The sequence below is a fragment of the Agelaius phoeniceus genome, chromosome 4 (genome assembly GCF_051311805.1).
Source record: "Agelaius phoeniceus isolate bAgePho1 chromosome 4, bAgePho1.hap1, whole genome shotgun sequence".
NCBI lineage: Eukaryota > Metazoa > Chordata > Aves > Passeriformes > Icteridae > Agelaius > Agelaius phoeniceus.
The window spans coordinates 51123010-51139644 of NC_135268.1; the positions used below are offsets into that span (position 1 = coordinate 51123010).

A 16635-nucleotide genomic window follows, 5' to 3' on the forward strand; every position below is an offset into this window, starting at 1 on the left:
ACTTGTGAAAGAAATGCTTCTTCCTGACCTTCAAAAGTTTGGGAAGGTAAAACCGTCTAAGTGATGCAATTTTCCTTTTGGCCCCCTAGGCAGTAAGTGAATTAATGTGTTTGATGCTTCTTTCTGTGGATTTGGCAAAAACTACAGCCAAAGAAGATAGGATGTAGAGAAAGGTAGATGCTGAAAGTGTCAGGGAATTCTTGGGGTGTGATAGCAGCCTTCTCCACCCCATCTGCAATGAGTTTTTTAGCCATCATTATGTTATGTGAATCCCCCGTGGTTGTCAGGCTGTTTTGTTGAGATTTGTTTGTTTGTTTTTATACTATTTCCAGACTAAGACCCCTAGAAGCTGATAAAAATGAAGCTCTTCTTCTGTCCTTTTGGAAACAAACCCCAGCAGCCCAGGTTCTTGGGGTGGTTGCATGAGGCTTACTGGGAGGCTGTCTGATGGACTGAAGTTAGACACTGTTCATGTACTTTTTAGAAGGAAAGAGAAAAATATATCCCTAAAATAGATGGCCATGCTGTACTTATTAATTATTGATGTTACATTGGATGACTTCTTTATTCTATTAAGAAGTTGGAAGAAGAGGTGAATTTTAATGGAGGAGTATGTAGGATCCTGGGGTTGCTGTTTAAAAGACAATTTAATGCAGGGCTCCCAGTCTGATAATGTGACTGTGGCATGTCTGCAGGTCTGTGCATGCCCAGAGGAAGCTGCAATATGAAAACTGTCATGAGTTTTGTTCTGGTACCAGTTCACTCAGCTCTGTATGATGAATTCTGTACATATGTAATAGCCTCAATCTCACACATGAGTTCATAACTGTGCTTCCAGTCTAAAAGTGCAGGAATTGTGAAGTCTGTAGTTATTTTTCCCAGAGCAACTGGATTTCTACTGACTTTTGCACCCTTTCATCCTGCCCAACAAACAGGTTTGCAGTCCAGTAGCAATATATAGCCATTACTGTAATGGAAACAGGAGGGGTGCTCCAGAGTGATAGAATTCTTAGAATTTGTACTCCCCGACTCAAATAGATGGATTTATTTTCATATAGAATGAGCTTTCAATGTGAAGAAGTGGAAGACTATCTGCTGCTCTCCCTGGACAGAAATGCCACCTCCTGCCCCAGTCTGCCTGCTCTTTTCTGAAGCCCATCTGAGAAGCAGTTGTCTATTGGGCAGGGGAGAAGAGCTGATGAATATTTTTGATTTTTTGTGTCAGTTTTTAGATGTAGGTGGATTTAAATCAGAGTTCCTCATTCAATGTCAACAGAAACATCTGAAGATCTTGCTGGTGCAGGTTATTTTATTATATAAGGACAAAAAGAAAAATACAATGCTATTGCTGAGCAACCCACCATTAATCTAAGTTTTCCTGTGTGCTTCAGGAGAAACAGTTTCTAAAGTACACAACTGATTTTGGTACTGAATGACTCCAGCTGAAATTTGGTGGTTGGAGACCTGCCTCTTTTGTATTAACCTGAAATCTCAAGTCCCTTACCAATAACAAGGAATTGGAAGGGAGAGCTGTAAAACCAGCTGCCTTCTCAGCTGTTAGCAGGAAGCTACCAGGCACAAGTTGCAGTGGGGAAGAAGGAAAAAGCTACAGTGATTTCTAGGTTGGTAAATTCCTGTTAAACCTCAAGAAAGTAGATTTGGCCTGAGTTTAAATGTTACAAATCCATGGGGAGTCTGTCAGAAGTCTGTCTCTGTTTTGAGATATGTACAAAAGTATGTTTTGCTCTAGCTTCTCAGGAAGAGCAATAATTCCCAATTTTTTTTCTATGCTGACTGGTGTTTTCTGTTTGGTTTTATTATTTCTAGCTGAAATTCTGTAATGTGCTCAAGATCAGGTTTCACACTGGCTTCTGTGACATCATTTCTTTCTTAGACTAGGTGAAGGCAGGATTGCAGGTCTATGTCCTATGAAAATCCAAGTACCCAGAAATCCCATTTCAAATATATGTAGTTACCACCACATTTTTGGGAAAAAAAAAAAAAAAAAAGAAATTAAGGACAACTTATCTTTTTAAACTCGTGCCTATTATTACCCCAACCAGCCAGTTGTTTATTTCAGTAATGGTAATGTTATTTTACTATTTTGTCAGCTGTGGGCGTTAGACATTTGCTAATTGCTTTTCTACTAAGAGTATCAGTGCCTGCATGTTATTGCCTTTCAATTTGCTGCTTTTAATAAAGCCCTAAATGAGTTATTGCTGCTTGCATAGGTCTGGGAGGCTGAGCTGGCTCCACTGTTGGCTGTCTGAGCCTTTCTTGAAATATGAGGATTTTTAAACAGGATGAAAAAAGATTCCTCTCTTCATTTTCAAGTCTGCCAATTTTCAAGGCAGGCAATGTGGTAAAAATGTGGGTGGAGAAGTGGACATTTTCAGCAGGATTCAGAGGAAAGGAAAAATACTCAGGGTGGTGGATTCTCAACTGGGAAATAGAAAATGTTGGGTGTGTGGCAGCACAGTTTCAGGAATTTATGCCATCAGTGTTAAGATCCTATTTGGTCAGAGGTCAAATATCTGTTGATGAAACTTTGTTTTGCAATTTTCTGTTTGCTGTTTTGTTGAACAGGCTGGTCATTCCTACCTTTGAGACCTGTATTTTGTATTTCAGGCTTTCCTCTGATCTCAGAACTGGCAGCTGACCTTATCTTAGTTTGTGTTAAAAATCTCTCCCCTTTCAGGAGAAAAAGATTTTGAGTTTGAGATTATTTTATTATCTTGGAGCTTATTGAATTGATTACTGTTTCAGTTGCAGTTACTTTAGGCATGGTTTAGAACAAGTTTGATATATAGGATGAAAACAATTAATTTTAAAAATGGCAATGCCACAACAGACAGATGCATCTTTTTGATTATGTTGGGAAGAAATCCTTTTAAATAATTTGGAAAAGCTGCCATGTATGCTCAGCCTGTGAAGAAGTCTGGGGTCTCAGCACTTGACCCAGAAAGTTTTGTTTCTATAAACCCATGTATCTCAGCAGGAACTTGCTGGTTTCTTGGCTTTCCTGGTAGGAAGGTGTTAAAAACACATGTGCTTTCTTTTTCTGTCTCTCTTTTTTCCTCTCTCTTGAATACTGAAATCTGATCATCTGATACAGAAGTGCACAATGTGCTAAATTGGGTTAGAGTATCAGTTTAATGAGCATTGATATGTTTTCTTCCTGAAGAACTTTTTTTTAAAGTAAAATTTATTATTGAAAATGCAGTGAGTATATTTTCTTGATTTTTCTTAAAAAAAAAAGCTTTATATTTTAAAATTACTTTTTATCTAGTGTAAAAAAGTTATATTTCCAAGTTTCAAAGGACAAATATATTTTTTAGCAAGAATGTATTTAGCTCTCTTAAATGATTTGTTTTGTTTCAGCACTTTCTAGGATTTATGGTTCTTGGATTTCTGTTGGAACAAAGAAAAATATAAGCCTCTCTTTAAAATGGAATGTAATTTGGCTTGATTTAGCCTGGCTTTTGCTTTAATAAAGAAAAAAAATTATATAAGTTCTATAGCAGATGAGATTTGTATCTTTGGTCCTGCATATTTATTTTTTCCACATGGGGGAACAAACAAAGTTGAACACCACCCTGAATCCTAGAACATAGTTTGACTGACAGATATGTTGCTGCTGTTGGAGGATCTTTTGATGGGAGGATTACCTCATTGTGTGAGGTTTTATATATATTTTGGTATATTTGTGGCATTTGGTGCTGAAAAATACAAGTATATTTCTCAGTACCAAATGCCACAGGGGTGAAATGACTGTGATGCAGTGTACAGACAGTGCAAAAATAAACTATATACTTGATGTCTACTGAATGCAAGCATAATTGAAAACATGGTTTTTTATGAACTCATTGTTTACTGAGCACTTCTTGCTGCTTTTTCATAACTTGGGCTCATGTCTATCATCTGGATTAATTTTCTTCATGATGTTCAGTGTTAGTGCAGGGGAAAACTGCAGCTGTGTGTTGCAGTGTGGAGAGAGAGAATTTAAAGTGTGCTTTGCAATGTGTCTCTTACATACCTGAGCTGCCATGGTCTGGCAGCAGGTAGTGACCCCTGCTAGGTTTGGGAAGATCCCTGCCCAAATGGGATGCCTGGATCCTCTGTTCTGCTTTTAGTTCTCCTGTGGGCACGTTGTGGAACGTGGATGGTTTTAAGGATGTAAACTGAAGGTGGCTGCTTGGGTTACTCAATCATTTGTCAGTGCTCCTCTGATTCCTGGGCTCCTGCTGCTTCTTCTGGTATCTGCACATTTGCAAGCTCAGTAGTTTTTATTAATGCCTCTTGACTCTTCATAAATTAAAATACATGATTTGGTTTTGTTTTGCAGCTTGCCTGATTTCTGCAGTGACCTCAGAGGGTGCTGGTGCTCCAGAACTTGGTGCTCTTGAACAGGCTTTCCACAAGGAGCTGGGAAGAGTGAGTAACCTGCTCCATGTCTGGGGATCCTCTGGGGTGGGGGCACTCCTTCTGAACCTTTCATGTCTCACATCTTAAACACTAAAGTTTGAGCACAGAGACTGGAGGTACCTGTATTTCTATGCAGCACTCACATTGTTTATCATGATGTTCATGAACAGTGACAGTCCAGTTCTTCTAGTACTCTAGCAAGAGTTCTTGGTGTATCCATTTTTGCAGAGTAGCTGTACTATAACTTGCTCTGCCACCTCATGTGGGAAAAAGCTGTACTGAGCAGAGGTGTTTCACAGCAGTGCTGTAATAAAGCCTCTTATTTGGCCTTATCATAAAGCAGAGCACTAGGGCTCAGGAGCTCAGTCCCTGGGTAGGGACCGGGTGCCCGAAGCTAGCTCGCTCATGCCAAGGCCGCAGGGCTACCATCTAGCAAGCATGGTGATTATCAGCTCTATAGTGATTGCAAGCTCTCAGGATTTCAGCTCTGCTTGCTAGGTAGTGGTGCCCTGGGCTGGAGGCTGCAGCAGACGGAGAGAGAGGAGAAGGAGAAGGCGCAGGCTGTTCCACGGAGATGGCTTTATTTGGGGAGGTCCGTGAAGGGTCTCTGCTCTTCTTCTTTCTCCCCTAATGGGGTACAGTACGCTTCTTTTATAGGGTTGGAAAGGATCTAAGCTTGACCAATGGGTAAGGGGTTAACATGACATTGCCTTATAGGGTTACAGAGGTAGGTTAGGGGGTGGAGGACAGAAAAACAGGAATTTTCTTTTGCTGTTTCAGCATTCCTATTGTTCATATCCTCCATGGTGCTTTTCCTAAATCTATGGGGTTTACTACAGTGCTGTTCCTCTGTGGTGTCAGTAATGCTGTTAATGCAGACACCTGCTGGATATCAGTGTTCTGTGCAGCCTCCAGTGATGTATCCACAAGGTTCTCTGTGCATCTTGGAGAGGGAGGGAGGCCCACAGCCACAGAGCCTTGTGACTCCAGCTGAGGCTGTGTGTGTGGAGAGATTATCTGCTGTCATGCTCCCCAGCAGCATCTGATGCCATGGCTTTCCCTTCCTTCTCACATGAATTTTCCAGGCTAGGGATGTATTTCCCAGTACCTGGCAAGCCAGCAGGATTTCTCATCTTCTGAAATAAGGTATATGAGAAGTCTAGAACTATCTGCCCATAAAGCAAGTGCTGTTAGCTGGATGACTTGGGCTAAGCTATACAAGTCTCTTGGTCTGTGCTATAGAGTAGTTGTACTGGCAGAGCCCTGTGGAGAGACTGCTCTCTGCTGATAGAGGCAGGAAGTTTTTTCCATCACTGTTGCCTTTCCAAGTTTCTGAAATGCAGCAGCACTCTTTTGGGCTTTTGCTGATGTGATCCTTACAAGAGTTTTACTTAGTACAGTCCTCATGGATGGAGGTGACCTGGCAGAGCCCTATGGAGTAGTGGTGAAATGCTACAATAGAAAACCTAGCTGTGCTTGGAAAGCCTCTCATAGAAAGCAAGAACACAGTGGCATCTCTAAGTTCAGAAGAAATAAGTACCTTCTCATTTAGAAATACTGTTTTTACAGTAAGCTTTGAAAAATACTTTTCATGGATCTTGTTGTAAATGAGGTTCAGACTATATGTCTGAAATATTGCCCTCTTGGTTCAGGCTTTATGGGGAGATCTGTGTTTCCCAGTGATGACTGCTTTGATTGTGTAATGCCTTTGCACTCCCACAGCTCCTTAGCTTGCCAGGCTTCCTTCTGGCACACAGCCCAACCTGCTGCAGCCCCAGAGGCTCAGAGCACTGCAGTTCTTCTTTTTAATGGGCAACATTACTTCTAACTTAACAAATCCTTACCAATGAGCAAGTAAAATTGAGATCACTAACTGATACCAGTTCAGATAGCTGCACTGAGTGAAGAGGTTAACTATTTTTAACAAACTTGCAAGTGCTAAAGACAGTGCTTTCCTTTGTTAAAATATGTATGTAGTTATGCACAGAATGCCCTGATGTTTTCTTTTACTGTTTGGTGAATAAAATCTGCACTAAGATAATGTAGAATAAATGTAAAAAGCATGTGTGCTTTACTGAGAAAGTATCTATTGTCTGTCAGGGGACCATGAATGTTTTGAATTCAGCTTGTGCTATGTGATCTGCCTGCAGAAGTACTGAGAGGCTAAATTTCAGAAAAATATGCTTTTGATGAGTTAGGGTCTGTATCATAAAGCCTTAAACATTAGGAAATTCATTCAAGTGATTGACAGTGATGATGCCCTCCAGAACAGAGTGGGAAATAATAGCATCCATCCCTACATGGTGAATGGGAACCTCAGTTAAACAGGTGGGTGGCACAGTACCTGGAAAGGATGACCAAGAAAAGAAAAGCCCTCAAGAAGGACTTCTCACTTATGGAGAAGAAGGAAAGCATCCAAATCAAAGCTTGTTAGGGGAGGAGTTAGAAGCATAAAGGCATCCAGAAAGTGTACAGAACAGAGACATGCAAGCAAGAATGTCTGCATGCAACAAGAATTTCAGTACTGAGAATTTGTTGGAAGGAGAAATGATGGAGTTGCCAGACTTTTTGGACCGGACAGGACTTCCCAGATATCTGAGCATGTCAGGTCCAAGTGTGGTAAAACCACAGGAGCTGCAGCAGGGCTGGAGTGCAGGCAGGACATCCTCTTGTCTGTGGGACTGTTCTTGTCTTTCCGGATGCCGGGACACTTTAATCCTGCGCCAGCCAGCGGAGGTGATGAGGGAGGGAGTTGTTTGGGAAGCAGGGTGGCTCTGCCTAAGCAAAGGCAGGTGGGGGGGACAGCATAACCTCCTTGGTGTGAGCACTGCCAGACAAAACTGGAAGCACCAATGAGGACTCTTAGGTAAATGAAGACTTGGGAAAAAATGTTCCTGAAATGAAAATACCTATTTTTAAAAACTGTTGGTAGTTATTAAATGAAACTAATGGTTAGGAATTGTTGATGACCTCCAAAAAGGTCGAACATGCAATGATACAAGAGATGTGGCTAGTAGACAATATTGTGCTTTCTCCAAGAGGCAGTTTGATATGTGAGATCCATGTCCAATAGCTGTTCCTAGTACAGAAAATAAAAGTGCTGTCTCTGTAGGTGTCTCCAGAAATCAGCAGCACAACTTCCTAATGGCCTGGCTGGCACTTTGCTTGCTCGTTTGGATTGTGTTTTGCTACTGTTGTCCAACAGGTAATGCTGCCAGTCATTACTTTGAATGCAGACAGAGTGAAAAACAATAAATTTGCATTATATATGCAAATATGTACACAAAATCTGTGTGTATATTGAACTGTGATTTCTTAAAATGAGCCATTGACCAGTCTTACAGATGAATTTAAATTTCCAGCCCCCCAGATTAGCCTCTTTCAGTGTCTGAACCCTTTGCTGTAATGGATCTGTTTTGTATAGGACCTGTGGCCTGTATGTGCTTTTAAAACAATGCACAGCATTCCTCTTACCATTCCTTAGCAGACCTATTTCCTGGTATTCAAAGCAAGACTTGGAAGGTAGGAGTGTGTTGTTTGTCAGAATATCACACAGAGAGTGCTGGAGTGTGATTTCTTGAGTAGCTGTCCCCTGAGAAACATCATGCAATAACCTTTTCTTTCCCCACACTGTGTGCAGCTGTTCCTTGCCAGTGTTGAGTGATGTAGTCAGTCACACTTGGATGACTTCTGTAGCTAATTTGCAGTCATCTCCTTTTTTCATATGCTTTTTCTTGGGTATGTGAGGGTAGGTTGTACAACAATCTGCTGTATGAGATTAGGCAGCCAATATGAATGTACCTATATTTATGTTTGAACACAAATGTATTTATAGCAGATGTTGCTTGTAGAAAACTAGGGAAGATGAAGGAGTCAGCTGACCTCATAAGCAGCAGCATGTGTGAGAAAATAAATTTGGGTGAACCACCACTTAGCTTTAATGGCCATTAATAGTAATGGAGATTGGACTATGATTTTTTTTTCTGAAACAAAAGGGAATTCAAGTAAACTGGATTCTGTGTGCCAGCTGTATAGACAGAACTCCTGGTTTGACTCATTCATTGGAAGAAAACAAGTCACAAAGACTACCAAAATTTAGTTTGTCTTTTGGGGTTTTTTTTCTTAGTATCAAAACATGAATGCAAGTTAAATGAAACTATGTAGCAGTCATAAAACCTGAGAAATGTGGAAGAGTTGCAAGAAAAGCTCTGTAAAGAAAATGGCTTAGGAAGATGTCAGTTCTCAGTTCAAAGTCATGGTATCTTTCCAAGATGATGTGTGTCCAAATTATGTGTGATGATGAGTAGCAGGTAGCTCTGTCACCACAGCTCCTAAAAGGGACTTGGCCTGAGGTGAAGTGCTTTCAGGTGCTCCCTGGGTAGCAGGTATGCAGTGCTGGTGCTCAGGTTTTGTTTCCATGGCTCTCTGTAACTGCTGCAGAGTGGAGATGGCCACCTGAAAGGAATCAGTGAAGATTATCAGGAAGGATAATAATTGAAAGAAAACTTTAGGCAGAGCTATATCAAATTTTTTCTTCAAGTGAAGCCATAAGGCTATATGTCTATTTGTGTATATGTAGTTTTAAATTCAACTATAAAGATGGAAAAATCATCTTAAAACATTTTTAAGCAATTTGCAGTATAATAAGAAGCAAAAAACCACAGAAAGCTGTTCAGAAACACATTTGTTACAAAACAAATGTGAACCAACAGGTTAAAAAGTAACATGAAGTCTTGATCTGACTTATCAGGTACATTCAGGTTTAACTCAGGTTTATGTGGAATTCTGGATATCTAAGTTGTGTACAGTTAAAAATGAAACCAAATCCAAACCTGTACATGCATGATATGGGGATTTTTCAAAAGCAACATTTAAGTACTCCTTCCATTTTATCAGTCTCACAGATGCGCATATGGAAAACAAGGGCTAGTTTTCAGATGTTTTAGCTGTGGCATTTGGGTACCAGCAAGGTTGGTCACATTCCTGTAAGAGTTCAGAAATTCCCCCAAGGTTTACCTCTGTGAGTGGATGTGTTTAAAGAAAGGGGAGGTTGCTTTGGGTAGTCTGAGCCACAAAAGATGGCTCTCAAGCAAAAACAAAACTAAACTAAACAAAAACCAGCAAACAACAACACAGAAAAACCCCAAACCAAACCCTAGCAGCATCTTGATTTGTCTTGATCTGGGTATGTCCTCTCTGGTACATGCAACCCAATATCACTATTATTTTGTGGAGCAATTGAACTTCACTTGCTGTCTGACACCTGCTTCCTAATTGGCTTTTGATAGTTAGCTTTAATCTACCTTGTAAATCTTTGAAGTTCACATTTTATGCAGTAACTGATGAAGCCTTTGCTATAATGAGAATCTATGTTGTCTTTTCCTCTGAGATTTATGGAGTTTTTAAATGTGATATTTAAAAATGGTCAAACCTTTTGTGTCCTGACCTCTACAAAGAGTGGTTTGCTCCCAGATTGGGCATAGTACCTTAGGAAGACCATACTGTACTTTATTTCAGCTGTTTGAGAGCATGATTGTAAGGTTTGGGAGTCTTAATTTTTATTTGTTAGGATTTTTTCTTATGGTATGGTGCAAAGGCCCCCTTCAAAGGTGTGGTGCTAGGTACTGAAGGAGAAACCTGTCTCAACTGTAGACATTTGATATAATTTAGTGAGATTGCTTAGGGAAAGTGTATACCTTTAGAAAGACAACAATGCATTTTTGACAAATGAATAATCTTGCAGCTCCATACATACTGATCAAACTCTTTCACAAGCTATGGAAAAGAATGGTAAATACTCTCTTCTTGTTACAGTCTGTTTTCCCCTCAGTCATTTTCTTTTCTAATCCTTGCACAGCTGAAGACTGTTCTGTTGTATTTTGTTATGAATTTGATCCATTTAGGGTGAGGAGAGACTTAATTTTTTTCAACTGATAAATATGTATTTTTAGTTTTATTCCTATAAAATAGAAAAAGGGAAGCAACCATCTGCAGGTTTGTTCCTTGCACAACTTTACAATGAGTTGAGCTAGTAGGCCATCAAAAAAACTTGTGAAGGTCTGTTTGACCCATGGCAAGGAGTTGTCCCATATTGTTCTGCACAAGAAATGCAGGGTTTTTTGAATGAATGCTAATTTTACTGCATACCACTTCCTTTTCTTCTTAACAGGCAGAATTCTTTTAGTGACAAGAGAATACTGTCTCATTGATTCACTGAACTTTCCCCATTGAGGGGAGCTGAACAGGACATGCTTTGTCAGCACTGATTTGGAAAACAGTGGAGATCTTTACCTCTTGTTTGGACTGTCAGGTGTGCAGTCTTATAGGTGTCTATTCAGAAGTAATCTACAAAGGCTGTAGCAATGTTATGCCATTGCATTTAAAGTCATTTTTAGCTCAGGCTGCCATGGTCCTATTCTTTCCACTTGCTTTCACTAGCCACCAATACTTGTGCAACCACCATCACCCATTTCAGGAGCCTAATGTGACTGAAAATATGTCTGTATATGGAGTTTTCAGCTGTGTTGGCTCCCAGACCAGCTCACCAGAGAATTGCATGGATGCCAGTATATATAAAGGCTTATGTAATTCAGGAATAAGCTAGCATTGTGTTCAGTAAGGGAACTGACATACCTGAAGATTTGGGGAGATCTCCCAGTTTCAGTGCAGTGCTATTTTGTCTATGTCCTGATATTTCTCTTTATTTCCTGGATAGAACAAGTTTGTGCTTGTAACTGCAGCCTGAGACATTAAAAATCCTTAATGAATAAGGAAAAACACTCCTCAGAATTTGCTGCTTTTCCTGGTGTTTCCAGCAAGGGAGTAAATGAAATAAGAGGGAATGTATTTTAACAAATGATGCAATTAACATTCAATATATATTGATAGACATTTGGGAATATGAAGGCTATTCAGGTAAGCTAAGAAAAAAGTAAAGCTGAAAAGAACTCAAAGTCATATTTTGGTACAAAATCTTACACCAAAAAAAAAAAAATGGGACTTGGTTTTAGAATAAAACATTTCATACGGGTGATATGACAGCTTCAGTAGCACTTCAATTAAGACTTTGGATTTGTTATTCCACACTGACTGTAAGATGTGCCATGCAATTTTTTGTTTGCTTAGGGTTTTCATGGTGCAAGAATATTGATACATGGGTTAATAGCCTGCATTCCTGTGAAAACACTGCTGGATAGAAGAGAACAAAGCAGTCAGTGTTATGTAGCAAGGATAAATTTTGCTTCTTTAGTAAAGAGTTCATAAATGATTGCTTAATGATTGCTTCACAAAATTTAAGACAAACATTGTTTTTAAATCTCACCTACTGGCTATCTCTATTAAAAGCCAGTAGCAAGCTCATTCTTGCAGTGTTTGTTGTTCTCTGTAATGGACCAAAAGAAGCTACTGTATGACCTGAGATTTCTTTGTGTCTCAAAATTTATGTGTGCTTATTAATGGAGGCCAACCACCAATAATAAATTTGTGCTGCATGTATAGCACAACAGTTCGTCTCCTCTGACATCATGACTGAATAATTTATAGATGTAGTTATCCTGGAATTTGTAGGGATCATTAGCATTTTAATGAAAAAGATACAGCTGTTGTACTAAATCTTCACTTTTTTTTCTTCTCCCTCAGTAAGAACTTGGATCTGCACTTTGGGAGCAGCTGCCAGAGTGGGAATGTGCTGAGGGCACTATGGGCAGGCGCTACCCAGGGGCTCACTATCGGCCAAGCAGCTCATGTACGTATGCACTCCTCTCATTTTGTTGTTGCTTTGTTGCTTTCCAAGGCTGCTAAGCCTATAAATTTTCAAATAGTATTTATAAAGAATGCTGACTTATTTTCATTGATGCCAGACCTTCTGTGTGTGTACCCAAATGGTAAGTATATTGATTTCTGTTTAAACTGCAAAGGTATTTTCTAGAACTTTAAAAAGTGGCTTGCTGGGTGACTTGACCAGATCTACTGCAATGTGCAGTGGTTTGTGCTGTGGTTTGTGTTCAAGGTCTCCAGCTTCATTTATTATAGAGTTCTAAGGTTGGCTGCTATTCCTCTTCCCATCTATCTCAAGCTTTTAATACCAGATACCTTCAAATTAACAAGCTACTTGAGCTCAACCTAAAATGTTGCTGTGCACTGTAGCTTCAACTGCTTACAACTGCAGCTAACATCCCCAGTTCAGATTATTTATATTCTTGAGTTTAATATTATTCAATATTATTGTTTCTTTCCTCTGAATTGTATCCTATTGGATTGTATTACATCATCCCTTACTGGAGTTTGTCTTCTGTAGAAGTACAAAAAAGGAGCTCCTAGAATTTTATCACCTCCCTCCTTCCACCAGCACCCACACTTCAGTGGTTCCACAGCACAGACAATGGGAAGTGAGCTGATGTGACCTCCCTGGAGAGCTGTGGGGTAGCACCCCACCTCCAGAAGTCTGCTGCTGTTTCTTGTGCACTTTCTGTTGATCCCTCAGGCTACTGAGGTGACGTTGTGGTAGGTTAACTTTTGTATTCACTCCTCCTTCTGCTGTAACAAAAGAACACCATCCCACAAGACTTTTCTTGGCATCAAAGCCAGCTTGATAAGCTCTCACTTCTGTAACATTCTTTCTGTTCCTTAAAAGACTTGTTTAAAATCCCCAGCCACTTCAGGCATCTGGCTCCACACATACTTGCATTGGCTGATTCAAGTGGTAAGCTGCAGTGAGAGCTGACAGCTGTGGCAGGACAGGGACTTCTGTGGTGGCTTTGCCATTGGGCATGAGGAACTGCATGGTGAGATCCTGAATTTAGAACCTGACATTTGGGGTTTTGCCTAACCACAGGGCTAAACCCTAGGAAGCAGTAAAGCATGGTTACTTTCTGCTGCGGATACACATTAAAAAGGTGCATAAGAGCCAGCTTAGATACTGTGTCCAAAGACTTGTTTGAGGGATATTGTCTATACCACAATGGAGGAAATAAATGATTGTTACAGTTTTGACAGATCTTTGGTGGTCCAGTGCTGGAGTAGAGTTGGACTGATTTGTTTGAATCACTGGACATTAGTTCTGGCCACTAGCTGTCAAACGTGGCCTCTCAGAGTACTGCTGGACACGATATTCATGTCCCTTGCCCAGGCTTAAAGCTCAGATGTTTAAAAAATTCTAGTAGAAGTATCAAATCCATTCCTGCTTAGACAGAACAAGTGATAGGCATTACATTCTTACTAGAAGAGCCTGAAATGCTGTTCCTGTTGTCTAGTTGAACAGTTTTAGGCATGAAGAGTAGAATTGTTTACTTGGGGAAAGGCTGGGGCTCCCATCATCTGCCAGGGCCAAAACTTGTGTCAGAATCAATTGGCACCAGAACTCCCTCAGTTTGAGGACAGAGCTATCAAAACACTTACTGTCATGTCTGCTTTGTGCTTTTGTTAAGCTAAGTTTCCCCTTTCTTTAACCGTCAAGGTTTCTAAGCCAGGAAACTTTCTTTGTTTTTTGGTTTTGTTACTACATGATTTATGTAGCTTTCTGGTGCTTAACATAACATGTTTTGTACATCCAGCAATAGGGGTATTGAAATTGCCCGATATTTGGGAAATGTGGATCATAATGAAATCTCTGATAACAGATTAGATCTTGCTGGAAGTGCTGGTAAAACACAGGACTTTGCTTTTGTGTTTTTTGCATAAATAATGAGTAATTACACCCTCCCAGTTATTGTATTTCATGTTTACTGTTGTTGCAATCTTAATGTTGTGCATCAAGTGCTTGGTGCTGCCTTAAGCTTTAGTCCCTGACTTTGCCTTCTGTCTGTACATATACCTATACCTAAATAAATCTGTGAAGGGAAGAATTTGGTCTGTGTGGAGTATAGCAGCTGTATTGCCTTTTAGGTGGTAAGGTAACATTTCATCCATTTATGGCATTGACTGTTTTGTTGAAGGATTTCAAAAACTTATTGGATAGACTAGTGTGTGGTCTTATGAGAATAACAAAGGGTTTTATAGTTGTGCAAACACATAACAGCTTAAATAGAAAATGGCTTATTTGAAGCCCAATGCTAGGAAGTGCATTTCCTATACAGGTGCTAAAGGTATAAAAACCAGCAAGGTGTTTAAATTGTCAAATGGAGAGCTGTGAATTTAACAGGTGCCTGCAGGTTTAGACTTTTAAAAAGTGTAATTAGAGAGCAATGATCTCCCTTGATTATTGTCAGCAAGCAAAACAGTCTTAGGCATGTCCCTGGCACTGTCTAATGCTGCTTGTGCTGATTGAACACTCCCTCATGTGCTATTTTGTTGGGTTTTCTTTCTTTTCTGTATTTTTCTTGGGAAAACATACAGACTAAGGATGGATGTACAGTCTCCACCTACTGAGAAGCTAGGTTTTTTAAACAGACTTCTTTCATTAAATTCTCCTGAGATTTTTTTATTTATATTTTTCTAATTCTTGGTCACAAACTCCACTTTTCTGCATTGGCTGCAGCAGCTCTTGTGAAAACATGGTTCTATTTGTGATGTTTAGGTAGACTCAAATTTTATTTCATACTATAATTTTTTCTGTGCATAAAGAGTTTTGTATGCCTGGAAAAAACCTTTTTAAAGGGCTTGTCCATGCATAGCCTGTCCACAGCATAACAACTCATTTATTTTAGTTAGTTGTAGACTTCTGCATGGCATTGAAATCTGACCGAGTGTTTTGAGGGGTTTGACTTTAATGCCTTCCTGCTGGCATTCAGTGTTCCCAAAGGGCTTAAACAGCAGGAGCAACAACAATACTAATAACAACAAAAATTAAAAATGCAGAGTTTGAGACGTTTAATATAAAGGTCTCACATAATATAAATGTGAGATGCTTTAAATAAATAAAAAAACCCCACTTTTTCAGAGGACATTGGAAGTGAGAAAGTACAGAAATATGTGGGTGGTAGTTTTCAGCCCTTGCTGACCTTTGGAGTGTTCAGGGGTGGAGGCTCAGTCCTGCAGTGGCACATCAGCTTTGACTGGCAGGAAGGGACCTGCTTGCACCTGGAACTGCAAGACCAGCCCTCTCTGCCCACAGACAGCAGTGCCACATGTCCCACTTTAAAGTCATCCTCTTGATTTGTGGCAGGTAGAGGTGGATTTCAGGATTTTTGACCTATTTATGACTCAGACTAAGGTCCATATGGAATGATTTTTTTAATATGATTCTGCAATATAATAATTAGAGCTGACTCAGAAGCTTCTGCTGGAGCATGTCTTTTTTGTCCCAAGCAAACTTTTTTTGGGAAATGCCAGTTTTCTGAAGCATCATAAATCAAGAATGACAGTGAAAGGAAATATTCCCCATGAGATGGCACTCCCCTGGCTGCAGATGGGAGAGGTTTGAGTCTTGGTTCTTCATAATCATCTGCTCCATGATAAAGCTGCTCTTATAAAGAATTCAAAGTGCTTGAGGGCAGAAAGAGCAGGGTTGATTTTATAAACTTAGGTTTTGATTTCCCTTGAGGAACACTCAAATTTCTGCTCTGCCTCTGTCAGCTTCCCAAGGAATGCCCAACTGTGCTTTTCATTGCACTGAGCTTGCAAGGGAGCTGTTGTTTCATGAAACTGCTGGAAAACCTTAGCTTCACTGCAGTGAGATAAAGAAACAAATGTGAGAATGGTGACATTATAAATAGCAGCAAACCCCTGAATGAGCCCCAAACTTCCAGTCTTGCAGCCAGTGCTGACAATTACATTGCTATCATTAGCACAAGATGAGTTGGTGTAAAAATGTATCATGGTGTGGCTCTGTGGGCTTGGAGCTGCTCCTAGAATAACAGAGTACTGACTCAAAGAGGCACCTAACCCCAAGGAGGAGGAGTGTGTGCTCTGTGCAACTCTTGGTAGAAGTAAAATTCTACATCTGCAAAATCCTGCCCTGTATCTCCTGACCTTTTCTTTCCAGACAAAGACATCTTGGTGTAAATGAGATTCAAGCTTTAGCACTGCTCAGATCATGCTTGGGCAGGTGACACTTTTCTGTTAAGTTTAAGAGCTCCACATAATAGCCGAGGAGAAGGCAGGAATACAGATGACTGATGGAGTGGAAATTGCAGAAGTACACAATGACATATGTTACTGTCTTCATTAAAGTGTCTCTGGCTTCTGCCTTTCCTAGGAAGCTGTGTGGCATGTTCCTCTTGAGTGATCCTGCTGAAGCTCTAAAGCACATGCTCTTGTTGGCACATAAGAGCT

The 16635-nt window shown here is 40.1% G+C and overlaps 1 protein-coding gene across 12 annotated transcripts in view; it reads left to right on the forward strand.

The window, feature by feature from the left end:
- APBB2 (amyloid beta precursor protein binding family B member 2) overlaps window positions 1–16635 on the forward strand; it is a 164814-nt gene that overhangs the window by 49936 nt on the left and 98243 nt on the right. For all 12 annotated transcript variants that reach the window (XM_054633564.2, XM_054633563.2, XM_054633565.2 and 9 more), the window contains exons 2-3: window positions 4346–4434; window positions 12064–12169. Coding sequence is in view for 7 of the 12 variants with exons in the window: in XM_077177580.1 (XP_077033695.1) it covers window positions 12124–12169 (46 nt within the window). In the remaining 5 variants the exon portion in view is untranslated. The remainder of the gene's footprint in view (window positions 1–4345; window positions 4435–12063; window positions 12170–16635) is intronic.